Source organism: Ovis aries, chromosome 6 (genome assembly GCF_016772045.2).
Source record: "Ovis aries strain OAR_USU_Benz2616 breed Rambouillet chromosome 6, ARS-UI_Ramb_v3.0, whole genome shotgun sequence".
NCBI lineage: Eukaryota > Metazoa > Chordata > Mammalia > Artiodactyla > Bovidae > Ovis > Ovis aries.
In genome coordinates this window covers 36,550,300-36,572,790 of record NC_056059.1, presented here as the reverse complement: position 1 = coordinate 36,572,790, position 22,491 = coordinate 36,550,300, and the positions used below count along the sequence as shown (strand labels likewise).

Here is a 22,491-nt window from a genome sequence, read left to right as displayed (position 1 = left end):
TTGAGTAAACTCTGGGAATTGGTGATGGATAGGGAGGCCTGGCATGCTGCAGTCCATGGGGTTGCAAAGAGTCTGACACAACTGAGCAACTGAACTGAACTGAACTGAACATCCTCAAAGCCAGTTTTAGACAATTACAGAAATACAGAAAAATGTTAGTCATATAAATAAATAAATTTTCAAGATGTAAGTCAGTCAATAAGCAATAAATGATAGTGAACTCCTCTCTGAACTCTCAAAACATCACATTTTAAAGTGTGTTACTTCCTTATGCTTTTATTTTTACTGCCACTATCTGAAGAGTAGAAAAATAATGAACTCTTGCTGACAAAAATTCATACTTCTGTTACATCTCAAGAAGCAATGGGGCTATGTTTAAGATTTGAAACTAAGAAGAAAAATGATCAAAGTCAGCCAACCTGGGAAAAACTACTGAACAAGGTCTAAACTCTAAAAATTTCAAGTTATCAAGAACATGCTGTTAGCCAAAAACCAACTCTCAAAGCTCTAGAAATCAAACTTACTGCTGAAGAATCACAGGACACTTCCTCATTCTGGACATTTCAGAACCAAAGGTTCTTTCTTAGTGTTATCTTTGTTGTTAATTGATACTGTAATTTTGTTGCAAATCAAACTGTTATGCATAAATATGTTGCAATGATTTTAATAAGTGCAAACAGAATGACTTTATTCACTGCTTTGTAAAGTCAATCAAGCTTATCAGATAGGGCCGACAAAAATAGATTTTGCTGAATTGCCTTTTTTTTTTCCTTTAGTAGGAGCAACTAAAAAATAAATCAATACTATGAAAAGCCCTGATGAAATGCATCTTGACAATTCTTTGGAAAAAAGTTGGAAAACCAAAATGAATACTGTATTTAGAGAATAAGGGCAAGCAATATATTTAATAGACAATGCCACACCTTGTGGTTAAGACTGAGGTAACCAATAAATTGTTAAGGAGAAAAATGGAAACTTCTCTAAGAAAAATTTTAGAGAAACCTGAGTATGTGTAAAAAACACACACTATTTTTTCCTGGTTTAAATTTATGAACTAAACAATAACTTGTTCTAGAAAGCAACTGCAAATGAAACCAGCTCCATAAGTTCATTTTTGAAATAAAAATTGGCACACTATCTATTCTGTTACTACAAAGACATAGGAAGGATTTAAATTTTATTTTTAGTGAAATTTATTGTAATGATTTTTTTAAATTATAGAAATAGTTTGTAAGTTACAAAAAAAGATGAAAAATTTTTTAAAGGAAAAATTCTATATGTTAGGAGTAAATAAGATTCAGATTCCATTTTACCTATTTTAACAAAATTATATGCCTTTTTCCTCAAGTATGTCAATGAAGTTTGCTTTTAGGTTAGCATGCAACCTAATGCTTAAAAGGCAATATTCACAATGTGTTAGTGAGAGTTGGTTCTAGTAACCACTGTGAAATCCCCACTGCAGATAATATTGGCCACTGAACATACTATGAAAAGACATCCCCCCAAAATAACTCTTCCAACATTTAACGTGAGGCTAGCATAGATTGACTGACAAAATAATTTGTTTTAATCCAGAAAATAGAATGTAACAAACCAGGAATGCTTCTGTGATAGGATCAGAACATTTTCAAAAGTTACAGTAAATTTTAAACAGTTTTACTGATCTGTACCCTGATGACCCTGGTGTAAACACACCTACATATGAGGGCCTTGTACATTAGCTCAGATGGCAATACATGGCACAAAAACAAAAGAAACATGCCAACCTGGACAGCAACTTGGCAGCATTAGCGTCCTCCGCTGAACTCATGTCATCCCAGCAGGATTTTCTCCGACTCAGCTGCAGGCTGGCCTGAGGAACGCCCTCAGACAGCTCTGGGTGTGGTACCCCGTGGGTCCAAATAGATCCCTCACTACTGGATTTGCGGATCTAAAACACAAAATTTAAAAAGAGAGAAAGGAATCTTCAAAAACTTTTCAGTTAAGACATTGAAGACAGTTTATTTGAATTCATTAATAATGGATTAATCATATCCCAGAAAAATATCAACTGAGATACAGAAATAAAAATGTGTATAAAACTTCTTTTATACCAAAGGGTACAGTAAAGGGGAGATACCAGTATTTCTGAGGGGAACTTTCAAACCATATATGATCCACACACCTCTCTTGGACTCTCAAACCAATTTTCCCCAGGCCTAAAGCCTCCTTAGAATAACTATTCTATGTAATGAAAGATTATGAGAGTATATAAGGCAGCAACCTAGAAGAAGAGAATAAATAGCTAGAAAGAAGCAGAAGGAAATAAGTCTGAGAACCCATGAAATAAAGAATTCCAGTGTGGGAAAGTTATCCAGAAATATTCACTATCAACAAGCAAAATATACATCAGTTTGCAAGTTTCCATTGTAATCTTTTGTAGGGCAAAGCATGGTGTAATAAATTTTGAATTAAGGAAATAAATACGATTTACTTTTCTTCTGTCTCTTGAATCATGGACAACACAAATGCCAAATGAATACTCAGAGTACAGACTTTTTATACCTGAGGTCTCTAGAATACGATCAATATTATTTTCCTAAAAATGTGTAAAAATCATGTCAGAATCGCAGGAAATTTTCAAAAACTTGGATCCATTGTATTTGTTACTCTGGAAGCTCTTTCTCACCTTGAGGACGGTCTCTTGCTTGTCCATTCACCTAGAATGTCATCTGCTGATCACTGACCAATCACCAACTAAACCAAATCTTAACTTCCTATGAAGTTCAAATAAGAATCCACTGACCACAGAGCTTCACTAACTACTGTCAGGTCTAAATAACCTTTCCCAATTCTGAATTCCTGTTAACTCACCACCACACAAACTACACTTCATTGCATGTCATCTAATAGCATAATCTTAGTTATCTCGAGTTTCTAGGTCACATGGTCTCAACCAGATTTCCCCTTCTTCTTCTTTATATTATTTGTAACATTTTCATTGGGCTTCCTTGATGGCTCAATGGTAAAGAATCCTCCTGCCAATGCAGGAGACACAAGTTTGGTCCCTGGGTTGGGAAGATGCCATGGAGAAGGAAATGGCAACCCACTCTGGTATTCTTGCCTGGGAAAATCCCACGGAAAAAGGAGCCTGGCAGGCAGTCCACAGGGTCACAAAAGAGTGGGACATGACTTCGTGACTAAACAACAACATTTTTACCAAAAAGTCTGGCAAAGTTTTGAACCCATTAATAAACACTTATTGTCAGACAAACACTCAACTAGATATTCCCAAGACACTGAGTGAACAAGAGGATAGATTATGGACAATTAAAAAGAGTAACAGGAGAGCAGCACTGACATATATATACACTACCACGTGAAAAATAGGTACCTAGTGGGAACCTGCTGTATAGCACAGGGGAACTCAGCGCAGAGATTTGATGACCTAGAGGGGTGGAACAGGGGTGCGAGGGAGGGATGGAATACATGTGTACATACAGCTGATTCATGTTGTTGTACAGCAGAAATTAGCACACTGCAAACGATTATACTCCAATAAAAAATTAAATATTAGGCTTAATGTTTAAAACAATAACATGGGGACAATTATGAACATAAATATTTAATACATTTATACCACTATGAGGATTACATGAAACTGATTTAGCAAAGAGTGACATTTAACACAAAATAAACACTAAATAAAGCTAGGCTTTACTAGTATAGTAGTTATGTAATATCTGCCCAAATCTGATGATTATCAATCAACTCCTCAGTTGCATTTATCTGCAGAATATTCATAAGTTCATGAAAATCGAAGAAAAATTCTAAAAAATTATAAATTAACTATAGCTCATAGCTGTATTAGCCAACAATATGTACTTTCAAGAGAAATACACAAGCAGCAAAAGAATACAAAAATATAAATGCATGTGATTATATTTTTCATAGGGGGCTCCTTTTTCATGTGACTTTTCATTAAGAATAAACATGAAATATCAGTTAAAAAACACTGAGAAAGTAGTGTATTTTCTCTCAATATTGAAATGAATGTAGGTTCGGTGAAAATTTGGGTTCTAAATTTGATTTAAAAGTTTATACAAAAAAAATATTCTAAGGTACAAAAAGGCAACATGCAGCTTATTCCATTTGCCAGTTTACATTAAAATAGACTACATAATGAACAGTATGAAAAGGCAAAAAGATAGGACACTGAAAGATGAACTCCCTAGGTTGGTAGGTGCCCAATATGCAACTGGAGATCAGTGAAGAAATAACTCCAGAAAGAATGAACGGACGGAGCCAAAGCAAAAACAAAACCCAGTTGTGAATGGGACTGGTGATGGAAGCAGGGTTCGATGCTGTAAAGAGCAATATTGCATAGGAACCTGGAACGTTAGGTCCATGAATCAAGGCAAATTGGAAGTGGTCAAACAGGAGATGACAAGAGTGAACATCGACATTCTAGGAATCAGCGAAATAAGATGGACTGGAATGGGTGAATTTAACTCAGATGACCATTATATCTATTACTGTGGGCAGGAATCCCTTAGAAGAAATGGAGTAGCCATTATAGTCAACAAAAGAGTCCGAAATGCAGTCTCAAAAACAGCAGAATGATCTCTGTTTGTTTCCAAGGCAAACCATTCAATATCATGGTAATTCAAATCTACGCCCTGACCAGTAATGCTGAAGAAGCTGAACAGTTCTGTGAAGACCTACAAGACCTTCTAGAACTAACACACAAAAAAGATGTCCTTTTCATTATAGGGGACTGGAATGCAAAAGTAGGAAGTCAAGAAACACTTGGAGTAACAGGCAAATTTGGCCTTGGAGTACAGAATGAAGCAGGGCAAAGGCTAATAGAGTTCTGCCAAGAGAACACCCAGGACATAGCAAACACCCTCTTCCAACAACACAAGAGAAGACTCTACACATGGACATCACCAGGTGGTCGACACTGAAATCCTGGGTGTTCATTGGAAGGACTGATGTTGAAGCTAAAACTCCAATACTTAGCCACCTGATATGAAGAGCTGACTCATTTGAAAGGACCCTGATGCTGGGAAAGATTGAGGGCAGGAGGAGAAGGGGATGACAGAGGATGAGATGGTTGGATGGCATCACCAACTCCATGGACATGGGTTTGAGTGGACTCCAGGCGTTGGTGATGGACAGGAAGGCCTGGCATGTTGCAGTTCATGGGGTCACAAAGAGTCAGATATGACTGAGTGACTGAACTGAACAGAACAGAAGGCCATACTAGGATTCAGATACCAGCAACTACATGACAGGGGCGAGGGTATGTGACATTGCAAACTAGTGAGTAGAAGCCAGAGACGTGACTGAACATTCTACAGTGCACAGGACAGCCTGCCATGAAACAGTTGTCTGCTCCAAAACATCATTACAGCTGACTTTTAGGAACCCTGCTTCAGAGGGAACAGGAAGACGAAATCTATATGGAGGCCATTTCTCTACGCTTTTCTTCTGGTTGTGTCCTCCCTTTTTGTCATTGGCATGTTATCATATAATGGGCCAAGATCAGCTCTGAGCTTAGCAAGATTGGGTCAAGGAGGCCACACAGCCCTGCCTTATCTATGCAAAAACTGCTAGTGACTCAATGAGGTTCTGGACTTCCCTTGCGGCTCAGCTGGGAAAAGAATCTGCCCACAATGTGGGAGACCTGGGTTTGATACCTGGGTTGGGAAAATGTTCTGGAGAAGGGAAAGGCTACCTATGCTAGTATTCTGGCCTGGACAATTCCATGGACTGTATTGTCCATGGGGTTGCAAAGAGTTGGATATGACTGAGTGATCTTCACTTTCACTTCCCACAAGGTTCAGGCAAGCCCTGTGGGGCACAGATTTACTGCAAAAAATAAAAGATAAATGTCTTATTGTAATAAATAGAGTGAATGCCTTTGAAGAGACCCACCTGCAGTTTCAGAGCATGTGACTGCAGTAGAAAAATGGCCAAGGGTTTGGGATACTAACTGGGGTAGACAGCTTTCTTTTTCCATTGAAGATATCCATGAATTCACACTACTTTTGCTCCTTTATTTTAGTGATCTTTGTGATACCTTTTGTACTTGAAGGTGGAAACTATTAAAGCCCCCCAACCATCTATGAAAAAGATTTTGCTAAGAATTCTGCCATTGGCTGTTTGAGATAAGGATCTAGGCATGTGCCGTGTGATTTATGCGTACAACTCATATGCTAAAAATTCTAGGAATCTTTAGGAAGGCGCATTCTGTGCATGTACTTGTTGGTATGAAAGAATCTAACTAAGAAGTCATTTGAAATATGTTAGTATTTGAGATGCCAGGGAAATAGAAACAGAAGAAAAACCTTTGAAAATGTAAAATCAAGAAATATTCTTAGATGCTATTGCTGTTACTGTTATAAATATTTAGTGACACCGTGCTACCATGGTTCCAAGAGATTTACATAAATTAACCCATTTAATTCTTACAACAACTCAAAGAGGCGGGGACTATTATTATCACCATTTCACAGCTGAGGAAACTGAGGCATACTTTGAGTTGTCTGTCCAGTGAGGAAGTGGCAGAGACACAGTTATAACCCAGGGAGCCAGGCCACAGGGCCTGTGCTTACCACTACCCTGTATATTTGTTCATATGTTAAGTGCTAAATTACAAGAAAAAAGGGTATTTTTGGATAAAAGTCACATTATATCCCATAATGCAACCCATTTTCCTCTTTTTTAAGGGGCATTAGTAATTAAAACTTTCTTTAAATTTATCTCTGTGGCACCCACTTAACTATTCTAAGCAATATGATCTTAGCGGAAAGAAATCAGACATGAGGAAACCATTTGGAAAATGTGTTCATCATATTTTTATTTATAATATGCTCCAAATAAAATCATTCTAAATAGACAAATTACTATAATAGGTAATTATGGCCCATTTATATGATGAAAGAATATTTAGTCATTAAAATATCTACAAAGGTTTAATGGGACTGTGAAAAAGTTTTGTTATGATAGGTAATACAGTGTGCTATGATATATGTGTGAGTTAGCAAATAAAAATGTGTGTAAATGTGTGTGTGTGTGTACACACATACGTATAGGTTTCCCTGGTGGCTCAGTGGTAAAGAATCCACCCCCAATGCATGAACCACAGGAGACACGAGGACACGAGCTTGATCCCTGTGTCAGGAAGATCCCCTGGAGGAGGGCATGGCAACCCACTCCAGTGTTCTAGCCTGGAGAATTCCCATGAACAGAGAAGTCTGGTGAGCTACAGTCCATAGGGTTGCAGAGTCGGACATGACTGAAGCGACTTAACACAAGCATCAATCCAGTTCAGTCGCTCAGTCATGTCCGATTCTTTGCGACCCCGTGAATCGCAGCACGCCAGGCATCCCTGTCCATCACCAACTCCCGGAGTTCACTCAGAGTCGCGTCCATCGAGTCAGTGATGCCATCCAGCCATCTCATCCTCTGTCGTCCCCTTCTCCTCCTGCCCCCAATCCCTCCCAGCATCAGAGTCTTTTCCAGTGAGTCAACTCTTCGCATGAGGTGGCCAAAGTACTGGAGTTTCAGCTTCAGCATCATTCCCTCCAAAGAAATCCCAGGGCTGATCTCCTTCAGAATGGACTGGTTGGATCTCCTATAATACTTGTGTTATTTAGGTATACTATATCTAAAATATACATGAAACAAACTTATGGTTACCAAAGGGGATGGTGGAAGGATGGATAAATTAGGAATTTGGGATTAACATATACACACTACTATATATAAAATAGATAACAAGGACCTACTGTAAAGCACAGGGAAATCTACTCAATATTTTGTAATAACCTATAAGGCAAAAGAAACTGAAAATGAGTGTCTATATATCTGAATCATTTTGCTGTATACCTGAAACTAACACAATGCTGTAAATAAACTGTACTAACAAAACTAAAAGCAAACAAAAAATAAAACATACACGAATAAATTTCAAAGGTCTAAAACCAAATTCGGCCTTAATCAGTACTACAAAGGTTTTTTAACATGGTCTAATCTTTAAAAAACTGAACAAAGAATCCAGCCCCTCATGCAATCTGTGATGCCACAATCTGATTTACCCTGAAACACTGATGTGACTGAAAAGAAAAGACATGAAAAAACCACATTTGTCTTGATATTTATCCATATAAAATCTGTTACCATGAGGGCACAACAGTGCCCTCTGTGCCATGCGCAGGTATGGGGTAGGAGCCATCTGCTCTGAAACCGAGCGATGGCAGGTGAATTCAGAAACAGGAGGGACTCAGTTTAGTGGACGGGGACCAATCTCTCTGAAACTTGTAGCCCCCTTTCCTTTTATAGGTGAATATTTCCTGATTATTATGCTTCTTGCTAGAAAAGGGATAGGCATGTGAGGCAACTGTAGAAAAATTTATAACAATTTGGCACACTATTATGAAACTGTATTATTAATGCCTAATTTTTAAAAGTTTAAGTCTAACAAACTTTAATGTTTTGGTCTTAGGAGTCACTCTAAGCACTGGTCAGGTGCTGTGCTTGAATTTTGGAATGGTAAAAGTCTATTCATTCCATCACCAGGAACTTCAAGAGGAGATTAGAACAGGGCAGAAAATTACACTCAAGGCTCAATGATGAAGGAAAACTGTGATAGCAGGATGAAAGCAGAAAAGTTAATATTTAACATTTAGACTTTCTAAATAAAGTTCACTGGACCTTCTCAATATCCTTGACCTTTTCTGTCCTGCACTTGTCATTTGTTGAAAGAGGACAAAGCCTCTTCCTTTTTCTTCATGTTCATTAAACTTAGCACCTTCAGAAGAAGAAATGGTGAAATAAGTACCAGGAAACAGATGTTTTGCTCTAACTTTTTTATAAAAGGCATTTTTAGCTTAAACATTTTTTAAAGCCTTCTAAATTAGAAAAAAATTTAAAGCCTTTGATTTTCCTCAAAAATGATTTAAAATTTGCTTTTCAGAAGTGAGACTTATTTATTAAACAGCAACTATCAATTCTCCTGATAAATAATTTGATCAATCTTTTATGAGCCAGCTACAGTGCAAGCCTTTTCATACTGTTCATGGGGATCTCAAGGCAAGAATACCGAAGTGGTTTGCCATTCCCTTCTCCAGTGGACCATGTTTTGTCAGACCACATCATTACTTTGCTGAGAAAGGTCTATCTAGTCAAAGCTATGGTTTTTCCAGTAGTCACGTATGGATGTGAGAGTTGGACCATAAAGAAAGCTCAGCACCTAAGAATTGATGCTTTTGAACTGTGATGTTGGAGAAGACTGTTGAGAGTCCCTTGGACTGCAAGGAGACCAAACCAGTCAATCCTAAGGGAAATAACTCTTGAATAGTCATTGGAAGGACTGATGCTAAAGCTGAAGCTCCAATACTCTGGCCACCTGATGCAAAGAACCGACTCACTGGAAAAGACCCTGATGCTGGGAAAGATTGAAGGCAGGAGGAGAAGGGGACGACAGAGGATGAGATGGTTGGATGGCATCATCAACTCAATGAACATGAGTTTGAACAAGCTCTGAGAGTTGGTGATGGATAGGGAAACCTGGCGTGCTGCGATTCATGGGGTCGCAAAGAGTCGGACATGACTGAGCGACTGAACTGAACTGACAGTGCAAGCTAATTAATGTTCCAGGTTGTTTTTTCTTTTTTTAAGTAAGTTATTAACATGCTTTAGGAAAATTTGCAAGGTAGCTTCTTTTTGGTATAAATGGGTCAATGGTAATATTATAACTAATTAAAATCTCGTCTTGATCTAAATTTTAGAGTGAATCCATACTTGGTATAAAATCATCTTAACTAAGTTGGTTAGAAAAATTACTCACATGTGAAAAAACAAAAAATTCACAATATAAAAAGTTCATCTTGAAATGTAATAGATCAGATTAGTTACGGTTTCACAGTGTGGCTCAAGTAAGTAACAAACCTCTTAGGACTTGGTTAGCTCTTCTCACACCTCCTCTCTCCTCTGTAAAAGCTACAGGCTATCACAGCAGAATTTTTTGTCTGTTTTGTTAATTGCTGTTGCCTTGCATCCTAGAGTTGCACTTGGTAAATAGTAGAAGACTGTTAAATATTCCTATAATGAATAAATGAATAACAGAACGAACTGATAGTATCTACCTTTTTTTCACAAATATTGATACCATAAAGCAGATTAATTCCACTGTGTAAGCATTATTCTTATTTTAAAAGTGCCATCTATATTCAGTTTCAAAATTAAGTCAGTTGAAAAAATAGCTATGGTAAAGAAATGGGTAGAATCTAAATTTACAGAGCATGAGGATTATTAATGCAGCACCAGGAGCAGGAAACTGCATTTAGTTGGACTAAGCAGCCCCATAGTAGAGCCATCTGGCCTGGGACTTAGGCTCAAGCAAGTCTCATCTTTTAGGGGCTGCTCATAGAGAAATCTGTACATGGCAGTAAGGTGAGCCCTCTCACTAGCATCAACACAGTTCCATCTGCTATTATAAAGTCATTTGTTCAAGTTTCCAACTTTAGGTCTTTCATCAGAAAAAAATTCAGGTGTGTAAACTGAGTAGTTTAGGAATTTAAATGTAAGATTTCTACAAATTCTCATTCTATTCAGTTCAGTTCAGTTCAGTTGCTCAGTCATGTCCGACTCTTTGCGACCTCATGAATTGCAGCATGCCAGGCCTCCCTGTTCATCACGATCACTCGGAGTTCACTCAGATGCATGTCCATCGCGTCCCTGATGCCATCCAGCCATCTCATCCTCGGTTGTCCCCTTCTCCTCCTGCCCCCAATCCCTCCCAGCATCAGAGTCTTTTACAATGAGTCAACTCTTCACATGAGGTGGCCAAAGTACTGGAGTTTCAGCTTTAGCATCATTCCTTCCAAAGAAATCCCAGGGCTGATCTCCTTCAGAATGGACTGGTTGGATCTCCTTGCAGTCCAAGGGACTCTCAAGAGTCTTCTCCAACACCACACTTCAAAAGCATCAATTCTTCGGCGCTCAGCCTTCTTCACAGTCCAACTCTCACATCCATACAAGACCACAGGAAAAACCATAGCCTTGACTAGATGACCTTAGTCGGCAAAGTAATGTCTCTGCTTTTGAATATGCTGTCTAGGTTGGTCATAACTTTCCTCCCAAAGAGTAAGCGTCTTTTAATTTCATGGCTGCAGTCACCATCTCCAGTGATTTTGGAGCCCCCAAAATAAAGTCTGACACTGTTTCCACTATTTCCCCACCTATTTCCCATGAAGTGATGGGACCAGATGCCATGATCTTTGTTTTCTGAATGTTGAGCTTTAACCCAACTTTTTCACTCTCCTCTTTCACTTTCATCAAAGGCTCTTTAGTTCCTCTTCACTTTATGTCTGCCATAAGGGTGGTGTCATCTGCATATCTGAGGTTATTGATATTTCTCCTGGCAGTCTTGATTCCAGCTTGTACTTCCTCCAGCCCAGCGATTCTCATGATGTACTCTGCATTTAAGTTAAATAAGCAGGGTGACAAGATACAGCCTTGACATACTCCTTTTCCTATTTGGAACCAGGCTGTTGTTCCATGTCCAGTTCTAACTGTTGCTTCCTGACCTGCATACAGATTTCTCAAGAGGCAGGTTAGGTAGTCTGGTATTCCCATCTCTTTCAGAATTTTCCACAGTTGATTGTGATCCACACAGTCAAAGGCTTTGGCATAGTCAATAAAGCAGAAATAGATGTTTTTCTGGAAGTCTCTTGCTTTTTCCATGATCCATCAGATATTGGCAATTTGATCTCTGGTTCCTCTGCCTTTTCTAAAACCAGCTTGAACATCTCATTCCATTAGTAATATAAAAATCTGCTTTGAAAATTTTGATCATTTATCTCTAATCAAAATCAATGATCAATCAATGGCAATGTTTACCATCCAACCCTAAATGCAATCGTTTGGCCTCAAGTTCTTGTGAACTTAGAGGACAGGATTACACAGGGTGATGGTGCCTTAAAACAAATGTTCTCTGGATGCTCAGGGATCCAGAGGGATGCTACTGACACTAGATGGAATGCCAGGAAGCAGTGCTTCTTACCCAGGGGTGCACATCAGAATATCCTTTGGAGATTTCAAAAAAGTGGTACACTTGCCAAAATTCATCCTACCACGTCATTTCCCATTCCCACTTCCAAGATCCTGGGCAGGTGAATTTTTAAAAAATCCTTAGAATAACGTATGCTGATTCAGAATTAAAAAAATTATCAAGAAGTAAATAATTTCTCTTCAAGGTTTTGAAGGTGAGTGTTAAAATAGAAAAATAAACTTAACATTAACTGAATTGCTTGATTATGGCTGGTCACACAAGTTTCATGTTCATGCAAGAAAAATAGGTGGAATAGTCAGAAATTAAATGACTATTTTAGAATCACTTAGTTTTAAAGCTGATGAGAGGTCTGTTCTAATCCCATTATCCCAGAAATAATGTACAGGGCTCACAGAACTGAAATGATTTGTCCAGGATTGTACAGAGAATTGGAAACTTGACTATTAAAACCCCCTTCTCCTGAGCAAAATGAAGGTGAGAAATGAAGAAACGAACTGTCAAATTCAAGGCAAACTAAATGATTAATGGAAGTGCAGGGCGGCAACACGTCTTCTGCGGCCTGGTGGGAAAGCATATGGCAACACCTAGGCAGGGAGCCCTGCACTGCAGCTTTGAGGAGCTGTAAGCTGAAGGGTCTTGGCTCTGTAGTGACCTCCGACAGCCTCATTACCCCTCCTAGCCTGACTTACAGATTTTGCTCATTTGAAGGAAATATATTTTTATAGCTCTGTTTCTTCTGGCTGTGCTGTGTGGCATGGAGGATCTTCGTTCTCTGACCAGGGACTGAACCCATGCTCCCTGTATTGGGAATGCAGAGTCTTAACTACTGGAATGCAAGGGAAGTCCTGAAATACATTTCTGTCTTGTTAAAGTCAATGTTGTTTGGGGTTTGTGTGCTTAGTCACTCAGTTGTGTCCAACTTTTTGCAACCCAATGGACTGTAACCCTCCAGGCTCCTCTATTCATGGGGATTCTCCAGGCAAGAACACTGGAGTGGGTTGCCATGCTCTCCTCCTGAATATCTTCCCAACCTAGGGATCGAACCCAGGTCTCCCACATTGCAGGCAGATTCTTTCAGTCAGTCAGTTCAGTCATTCAGTTGTATCCAGCTTTTTGCGACTCCATGGATTGCAGCACACCTGGCTTCCCTGTCCATCACCAACTCCCAGAGCTTGCTCAAACTTATGTCCATTGAGCTGGTGATGCCATCCAACCATCTCATCCTCTGTCGTCCCCTTCTCTTCCTGCTTTCAACCTTTCCTAGCATCAAGGTCTTTTATGTAAAAAAACAAACAAACAACAACAAAAACACCACCTAATCCAAACTGATGTAAGATTTTCCTCAAATTCTGCTTTATCAGCGGAGCTATCTCTGACAGTACAGAATAAAGAGGAAAATGCCCCACTCCCTATTAACATGACCCTACTAAATCAGTCCTGAATATTCATTGGAAGGACTGATGCTGAAGGTGAAACTCCAATTTGGCCACCTGATGTGAAGAACTGACTCATTTGAAAAGACCCTGATGCTGGGAAAGATTGAGGGCAGGAGGAGAAGGGGACAACAGAGGATGAGATGGTTGGATGGCATCACCAACTCGATGGACATGAGTTTGGGTAAGCTCCAGGAGTTGGTGATGGACAGGGAAGCCTGGTGTGCTGCAGTCCATAGGGTCACGAAGAGTCAGACACAACTGAGTGACTTGAAATGAACTTTACTTATTTCCACCGCATCCAGTACAATCAAACACATTGTGTATCTACTTTTGTTAATTTTTTGTCTTTTCCCCCAAGCAGAAATAAGTTCCATGAGGGCAGAAACTTTGGTTTGTGTTGCAAACACTGTGGGATAGAGAGAGAGTGAAGGGAGAGTGAAGGGAGGGCAACCCCCCCCCCCCATCCCCGCTTAAAGAGAAATCCCACGGCTTACTTTTATTGGCCAAAATTTAGTCTCATGGTGACACACAGCTGCCAGGGAAATTAGGGAAAGTGGTCTTATGGCTGTGCATCCATGTACCCAGCCAAGAAAGAGAAGGAGATTAGATATTGGGAGGCCACTGGCAGTCTTGAGCACAGACCTAAAGAAATAAAGGGAGGTCTCAGAAGACTGTCTGGGGAGGAGCATTTCAGATGCAGAGCAATGCAAAGATCCTGAGGAGGAAGCATGGTTTGCAAGTCTGCGGAACAGCAAGGGGGCCACTGTGGCTGAAGACGAAGGACTGAGAAGAGAAGTGGCAGAAGGCGCAGTCACTGAAGCAGCAGAGGGCTCAGATCATGGAGACCTGCGGGCGTTTTTGAGACTTTGGTTTTCACCTTAAGGGGAGAAAACTTTGATAAAGTGTTGAACAGAGAAGAAACAGGTCTTTCATTTTATTTTATTTTATTTTTCTCATTCATTTTATTTTATTTTTTTTGGGGGGGTTCATAATTTAAAAAATAAAAACTAAAAAAAAAAAAAAAGAAATTATGAGGTCTTTCATTTTAAAAGGATCCTTACTGCTACATCAAGAAAAGACTGGTTAGAGTGATTAAAGGAGACCAGTTAGGAAGTAACTGAGAAGTTTGTGGATTGGATCAGGGAGACGTTGAGAGAAGACCAGATTCTGAACATGCTTTGAATGTGGAGTTGACAGGATCTGCTGATGCCATGGACAGGAGGAAGGATTCAAGGATGACTCCAAAGGTTTTGGCCTGAGCATTGAAAAAAAGGAACCGCCATCATGGAGCTGGAAAAGACAGCAGGAGGTACAGATTCTGTTGGGTAAATCAGGAGTTTATAGCTCTAGACATGCTAAAATTGAGATGCACATAAGATAGACAAGTAGAGATGTCATGGAGGCAGTTAGATACAGGAGTTAAGAGTTGAGAGGCTTGAACTGCAAATACAAGTTTGGAAATTATCTGTATATAGATGGTATTCAAAAACCAAGTAATTGGAAGAGATCACCTAGAGAGTGAATCTAGACAGAGAAGGGAAGAAGACTAAGAACTGACCTCAAGAGCACTCCAAGGTTAGACAGACTAAGGAGTGGACAGTAAAGCAGAGGGAAAACCAACAGTGTCCTGAAAGGCAAGGGAAAAGGGTCTCAACCGGGAAGGAATAAATTCAGTTACCATATAACGCAGCAATTTGAAAACACTGGTCCACATAAAGACTTGTACGTGAATGCTCATAGCACCATTACTCACTAGAGTCAAAGAATGGAAACAACTCAAATATCCATCACCAGATGAATGGACAACTAAATGTGTATATCCATATCATGGTATATTACTCAGCAGTAAAAAGGGATGAAGCAATGATACATGCTATAACAGAGATGAATCTTGAAAACATCACATTCAGTGAAAGAAGACAGATGCAAAGGAAATATACTGGATTATTCCATTTATATAAAATGTCCAGAACACACACATCTGGAGAGACAAAAAGTAAATCACTGGCTACAAGGGACTGAGTGATGGGAAGTGACTGCAAATGACTATGGGGTTACTTTCTGAAGTGATGAAATGTCTGGGAATTGCATACGTATGTGAATATATTAAAAATCATTGAATTGAAAATTTATAATTAGCTCAGTTGGTAAAGAATCTGCCTGCAATAAGGAGACCCTGGTTCGATTCCGGGGTCAGGAAGATCCACTGGAGAAGGGATAAGCTACCCACTCCAGTATTCTTGGGCTTCCTTTGTGGCTCAGCTGGTAAAAAATCCTCCTGCAATGTGGAAGACCTGGATTTGATCCCTGGGTTGGGAAGATCCCCTGGAGAAGGGAAAGGCTACCCACTCCAGGATTCTGGCCTGGAGAATTCCACGGATGGTATAGTCCATGAGGTTGCAAAGAGTCGGACACAACTGAGTGACTTTCACTTTCACGTATTATGGTACGCAAATTATATCTCAAAAAGTTGTATTATACATCAAAAAGTCACATCTTTAAAAAAGGATGTGTGACCAAGTATATCAAATGCTGCTGACAGGGTGAATAAGATGAAAATTAAGAACTGGCCACTGATTTTTGCAAAGTGGCATCATTTGACAAAACCATTTCATTCTGGCAGGACAGATTAGTGTGGGTTACAAAGAGAACAGAGAAGAAGTGAAACAGCAAGCTTATATAAGTCACTGAGGACTTCTGTTGTAAGAAACAGCAGAGCAAATGGGTGAAGGTTAAATGATGAGGGTCATGATGGAGTTAAGGAAGAGGCTGACAGTGTTAGTCGCTCAGTCATGTCTGACTCTTTGCAACTCCATGGACTGTAGCCCACTGGCCTCCTCTGTCCATGGGATTCTCCAAGCAAGAATACTGCAGTGGGTAGCCAGCCATTCCCTTCTCCAGAGGATCTTCCTGACCCAGGGACTGAACCTCAGTCGCAAATTCTTTACCATCTGAGCCACCAGAGAAGCTCTCAAAAGGAGAGGTCCTCCTCCACCCCGACAACTAAGTTTGGAAATACAGCACATTTCTGCACTAATGGGATTGATTTGGTAGAGAGACAAAAAAACTGATGACCCCAGGAAGAAGGAGGGGGTAGAGGGTATGGGATCTTAGCCACAGGGGAGGGCTGCTCTAGGAAAGAAGCAAACAGGGCACATCTCCTGTGAGTGGAAGGAAGGCGAGAGCACAGCACAGGTGCAGAGAGTGGATGCAGGTGAGAACAGGTGGACACTCTCTTTTGATGTTCTCAAATGGAAGTAAGGTCATCATCCGAGAGTGAACAATGAGAAGGGGGATGTCATAGGTTAAGGACAAAGAAGAAGGTATACAACAGTGTTTAAAAGAGAGTAAAGTGAAAGGACCGGAGAAAGCAGTTGGACTGCCAGCAAAATGAAGGCCCATTTGAGGACGGTAGTCACACATTTAAAGTGAGACATCAGGCCCAGAATTAGTAGACAAAAGGTAACAACAAAGATCAGGGTAGAATTAAATAAACCAGAGGCTAAAAAGACAACTAAAAATGAAACTAAGAACTAGATTTTAGAAAAGATAAGCAAAACACAAACTTTTAGCTAGATTCACAATGAAAAAAAAGAGAGAGGATTCAAATAAACCGAAGTGAAGCAGGAAGTGTTACAAATGATACAACAGAAATATCATAGGTTACTAAGAACAGTTATATGCTAACAAATTGGATAACCTAGAAGAAACATATAAATTCCTAGAAGTATATAATCTACCAAGACTTGATTCAAGACTGAAGAAACATTCTGAACAGACCAGTTACTAGTAAAGGGATTGAATCAGTAATCAGAATCTTCTGAACAAACAAAAGTCCAGAACCAGATGGTTTCACTGATGGAGTCTACTAAACATTCAAAGAATTAATACTAAATATCAAACTCTTACAAAAAAGAAAAGAGAAGCCAACACTTCCAGATTCATTTTATAGGTCAGTAAACCCTGATACCAACCAGATATGGACACTAGAAGAAAAGAAAATTACAGGCCAATATTCTTAATGATAATTACAATTTATAGTTTAATGTATATGCAGGGTACATCATGCAAAATGCCAGGCTGGATGAAGCTCAAGCTGGAAACAAGATTGCTGGGAGAAATATCAATAACCTCAGATATGCAGAAAACACAACCCTAATGGTAGGAAACAAAGAGGAACTGAAGAGCCTCTTGTTGAAGGAGAAAGAGGAGAGTGAAAAAGTTGGTTTAAAACTCAACATTCAAAAAACAAAGTTCATGGCATCTGGCCCCATCACTTCATGGCAAATAGATGGGGAAACGATGGAAACAGTGGCAGACTTTATTTTCTTGGGCTCCAAAATCACTGTGGCTGGTGACTTCAGCCATGAAATTAAAAGATGCCTTCTCCTTGGAAGAAAAGCTATGACAAACCTAGACAGATATATCTAATGACAAAGGTTGGTATAGTCAAAGCTATGGTTTTTCCAGTAGTCATGTACAGCTGTGAGAGCTGGACCATAAAGAAGGCTGAGTGCTGAAGAATTGATGCTTTTGAACTGTGGTGTTGGAGAAGATTCTTGAGTCCCTTGAACTTCAGGGAGATCCAACCAGTCTATCCTAAAGGAAATCCATCCTGAATATTCATTGGAAGGACTGATGCTGAAGCTGAAGTTCCAATAATTTGGCTATCTAATGTGAAGAGCCGATTCATTGGAAAAGACCCTGATTCTAGGAAAGATTGAAGGCAGGAGGAGAAGGGGAAGACAGCATGAGATGGTTGGATGGCATCACTGATTCAGTGACATGAGTTTGAGCAAAATCTAGGAAATTGTGAAGGACAGAGAAGCCTGGTGTGCTGCAGTTCATGAGTTGCAAAGAGATGGACAGGACTGAGCAACTGAACAACAAGTCCTTAATGAACATTGCTGTTGTTTAGTTGTTAAGTTGTGTCCAACACTTTTGTGATCCCATGGACTGCAGCCCATCAGGCTCCTCTGTCCATTGAATCTCCCAGGCAAGAACAGTGGAGAGGCTTGCCATTTCCTTCTCTGAGGCATCTTGACCCAGGGATCAAACCTGAGTCACCTTCATTGCATGCAGAGTCTTTGCCACTGAGCCACCTGGGAAGCTTAATGAACACACATGTAAACACTCTCAACAAAATATTAGCAATGATTCATTAAATTAAAAAATACATTAAAAGGATCACATACTATAATCACATGCGATTGAATCCCATGATGCTGTGATGGTTCAATATCAGAAAATCAACAAATGTGAAACACTGTATTAACAAAATGAAGGATAAAAATCATAATATTCTCAATAAAGAAAAAGCATTTGTCAAAAATTCAACCTACAGTCAAGACAAAAAAAAAAAAAAGACCCTTTCAACAAAATGGGTATAGAAAGAATGCAATTCAACATAATAAAAGTCATATATGATCAGGCCACAGTTAATATGATACTCAACAGTGAAAAGCATAAAGCTTTTCCTCTGAGATCAGGAAAAAGACAATGATGGCCACTCCTGTGACTTTTATTCAACACAGTGTTGCCAGAGCAATTCAGTTCAGTTCAGCGGCTCAGTCGTGTCTGACTCTGCGAGCCCATGAACCGCAGCACGCCAGGCCTCCCTGTCCATCACCAACTCCCGAAGTCCACTGAAACCCATGCCTATTGAGTTGGTGATGCCATCCAGTCATCTCATCCTCTGTCATCCCCTACTCCTCCTGCCCTCAGTATTTCCCAGCATCAGGGTCTTTTCAAATGAGTCAGCTCTTCGCATCAGGTGGCCAAAGTATTGGAGTTTCAGCTTCAACATCAGTCCTTCCAATGAACACCTAGGACTGATCTCCTTTAGGATGGACTGGTTGGATCTCCTTGCAGTCCAAGGAACTCTCAAGAGTCTTCTCCAACACCACAGTTCAAAGGCATCAATTCTTCAGCGCTCAGCTTTCTTTATAGTCCAACTCTCACATCCATACATGACCACTGGAAAAACCATAACCTTGACTAGACAGACCTTTGTTGACAAACTAATGTCTCTGCTTTTTATTTTTTATTTTTTATTTTTTTTTAGAATGATTTTTTTTTATTTTTATTTTTTAAATTTTAAAATCTTTAATTCTTACATGCATTCCCAAACATGAACCCCCCTCCCACCTCCCTCCCCATAACATCTTTCTGGGTCATCCCCATGCACCAGCCCCAAGCATGCTGCATCCTGCGTCAGACATAGACTGGCGATTCAATTCACATGATAGTATACATGTTAGAATGTCATTCTCCCAAATCATCCCACCCTCTCCCTCTCCCTCTGAGTCCAAAAGTCCGTTATACACATCTGTGTCTCTTTCCCTGTCTTGCATACAGGGTCGTCATTGCCATGTCTCTGCTTTTTAATATGCTGTCTAGGTTGGTCATAACTTTTCTTCAATTAGGCAAAATAAAAGTTAACATATTGTTAATAAAAGTTAACAAATCAAAAAGGAAGAACATTTGCTTGCAAATGACATGGTCTTCTGTATAGGAAACCCTAAAGATACCACCATAAATAACTCTTAGAACAAATAGATTCAATTAAAATCAGTATTCAAAAATCTGTTGTTTCTGTAACTAATAATAAACTATCAGAAAGTGAAATTAAGAAAATAATTCCATGTATAATTGTATCTAAAGAATAAGATATCTAGGTATAAATTTAACCAAGGAAGTGAAAGACATGTACAATGAACACTGGGAGACAGTGATGAAAGAAACTGAAGAAGAAACAAATAAATAGAAAGATAAAAAAATTTTTTTTAAATATATATGAATCTTTAAAAATATATATATGAATCTTTAAAAAAAAAAAGAAAGATACACCATGCTCATGGGTTGGAAGAATTAATATTGTTAAAATGTTCTATATAATACTCAAAATAATAAATAGATCAATGCAATTCTTATAAAAATTCCACTTTCATTTTTCACAGAAATAGAATAAATGGTCCTAAAATATGTATGAAAACACACAAGACTCCAAAATAGCCAAAGCAAACTTGAGAAGGAAGAACAAAGCTGGAGGCATCATACTTCCTGAACTCAAACTACATTACAAAGCTACAGTAAATAAAATAATATGGTATTGGCAGAAAAAAACAGACTCAGATCAATAGAACAAAATAGAAAACTCAGAAATAAACTCAAGCATATCTGGTAAATTAACTTATGACAAAGGAGAGATAAGAATATACAATGGGGAAAGAATAGTATCTTCAGTAAGTGGTGTTGGGAAAACTGAGCAGCCACATGGAAAAGAAACTGAACCACTATCTTACCCCATACACAAGAATAAATTCAAAACTCATCAAAAGACTTGAATGTAAGATCTGAAACCATAAAACTCCTAGAAGAAAATAGGAGGTAAGCACATTAACATTAATCTTGAAAATGTTTTTTGGATTTGACATCAAAAGCAAAGGCAACAACAACAAGACAAGTAGGAGTATATCAGTCTAAAAAGCTTCTGCATAGCATAGGATTCCAACAAAATAAAAAAGTAACCTACTGAACAGAAAAAATATTTGCAGGTCATGTATCTGATAAGAGGTTAATATCCAAATTATCTAAAGAACTCATTCAATTCAATAAAAAAAGAATTCAGTTAGAAAATGAGGATCTGCATTTTTCCAAAGGAGACAGGTGGTCAACAACAGGTACATGAAAAGGTGCTCAATATCAATCATCATCAGAGAAATACAAATCAAAATCAAAAGTAACATATCATCTCATATCTATTAGAATGACCATTATCAAAAAAACAATAAGTAAGTTTCAAGGATGTGGAAAAAAGGGAACCTTGTGTATTGTTGGTGGGAATGTAAATTGGTACAGCCGCTATGGAGAACTGTATGAAGGTTTCTCAGGAAACTAAAAAACAGAACTACTATATGACCTATCAATTCCACTGCTGAGCCTGTATCCAAAGAGAATGAAGTCACTATTTCAAAAAGATACCTTCAAACCCATGTTCATTGTAACATTACTTATAATATTAAAAATTAAGATATGGAAACAATGCAAGTGTCCATAGACAAATAAACACAGAAATAAAATGTGATACAGACACACACAATGAAATGTTATTCAGCCAAAAAAGGGAAATCTTGCCATTTTCACCAAACTGGATGAACCCTTGAGAGCATTATGCTATGTGAAATGTTAGAGAAAGATAAATACTACATGATCTCATTTACATGTGGAATCTAAACACAAAAAAAGAAACCGAGAATAGACTGTTGGTTGCCAGAGAAATGGGGAAGCAGGTGGGTGAAATAGGTAAAATTAATTAATGTGGTCAAAGACACAAACTTCAGGGATACGACAAGTAAGTCCTGAGGATTTTATGTGCAACATGCTGACAATAGTTAATATTGTGCTGTATGTTTGAATGTTGCTAAAAAAGTAGATTTTATTTTACTTTATTTTTTTTAATTTTAATTTTTATTTATTTTACTTTACAATAGTGTATCGGTTTTGGCATACATTGACATGAATCCGCCACGGGTGTACATGAGCTCCCAAGCATGAACCCCCTTCCCACCTCCCACCCCACATCATCCCTCCGGATCAAAGTTTTTATCACAATAAACAAAAAAAGTTGTAATTATGTGTGATGATGGATGTTAATTAAACTTATTGTGGTAATCATTTCATAACACATACAGCTGACTCCTGAACAACAAACACAGAGGATTAGAGATGCTGATGAAAATTCAAGTTTTACTTTACCATATGTCCTCTCTATCTGCAGTACTGCATGAGTTATTCAACACACCATGGGTCATGCAGTACTGTTGTCAGTATTTACTGGGAAAAAAAAAATCCATGGACAAGTGAACCTGAGCAGTTCAACCCTGTGCTGTTCAGGGTCAAACAGCACATACCTCAAATCATAATGCTGTACACCTAAAACTAGTACAGTGTTATGTGTCAACAAATCTCAACAAAAAATTAAGTGAAGTATCA

At 38.8% G+C, this 22,491-nt stretch overlaps 1 protein-coding gene across 16 annotated transcripts in view; it reads right to left on the bottom strand.

Annotated features, from left to right (window-relative positions):
• FAM13A (family with sequence similarity 13 member A) overlaps positions 1 to 22,491 on the bottom strand; it is a 340,765-nt gene that overhangs the window by 122,286 nt on the left and 195,988 nt on the right. For all 16 annotated transcript variants that reach the window (XM_060416890.1, XM_060416884.1, XM_060416886.1 and 13 more), the window contains one exon: positions 1,767 to 1,930. In XM_060416890.1, the coding sequence (XP_060272873.1) occupies positions 1,767 to 1,930 (164 nt within the window). The remainder of the gene's footprint in view (positions 1 to 1,766; positions 1,931 to 22,491) is intronic.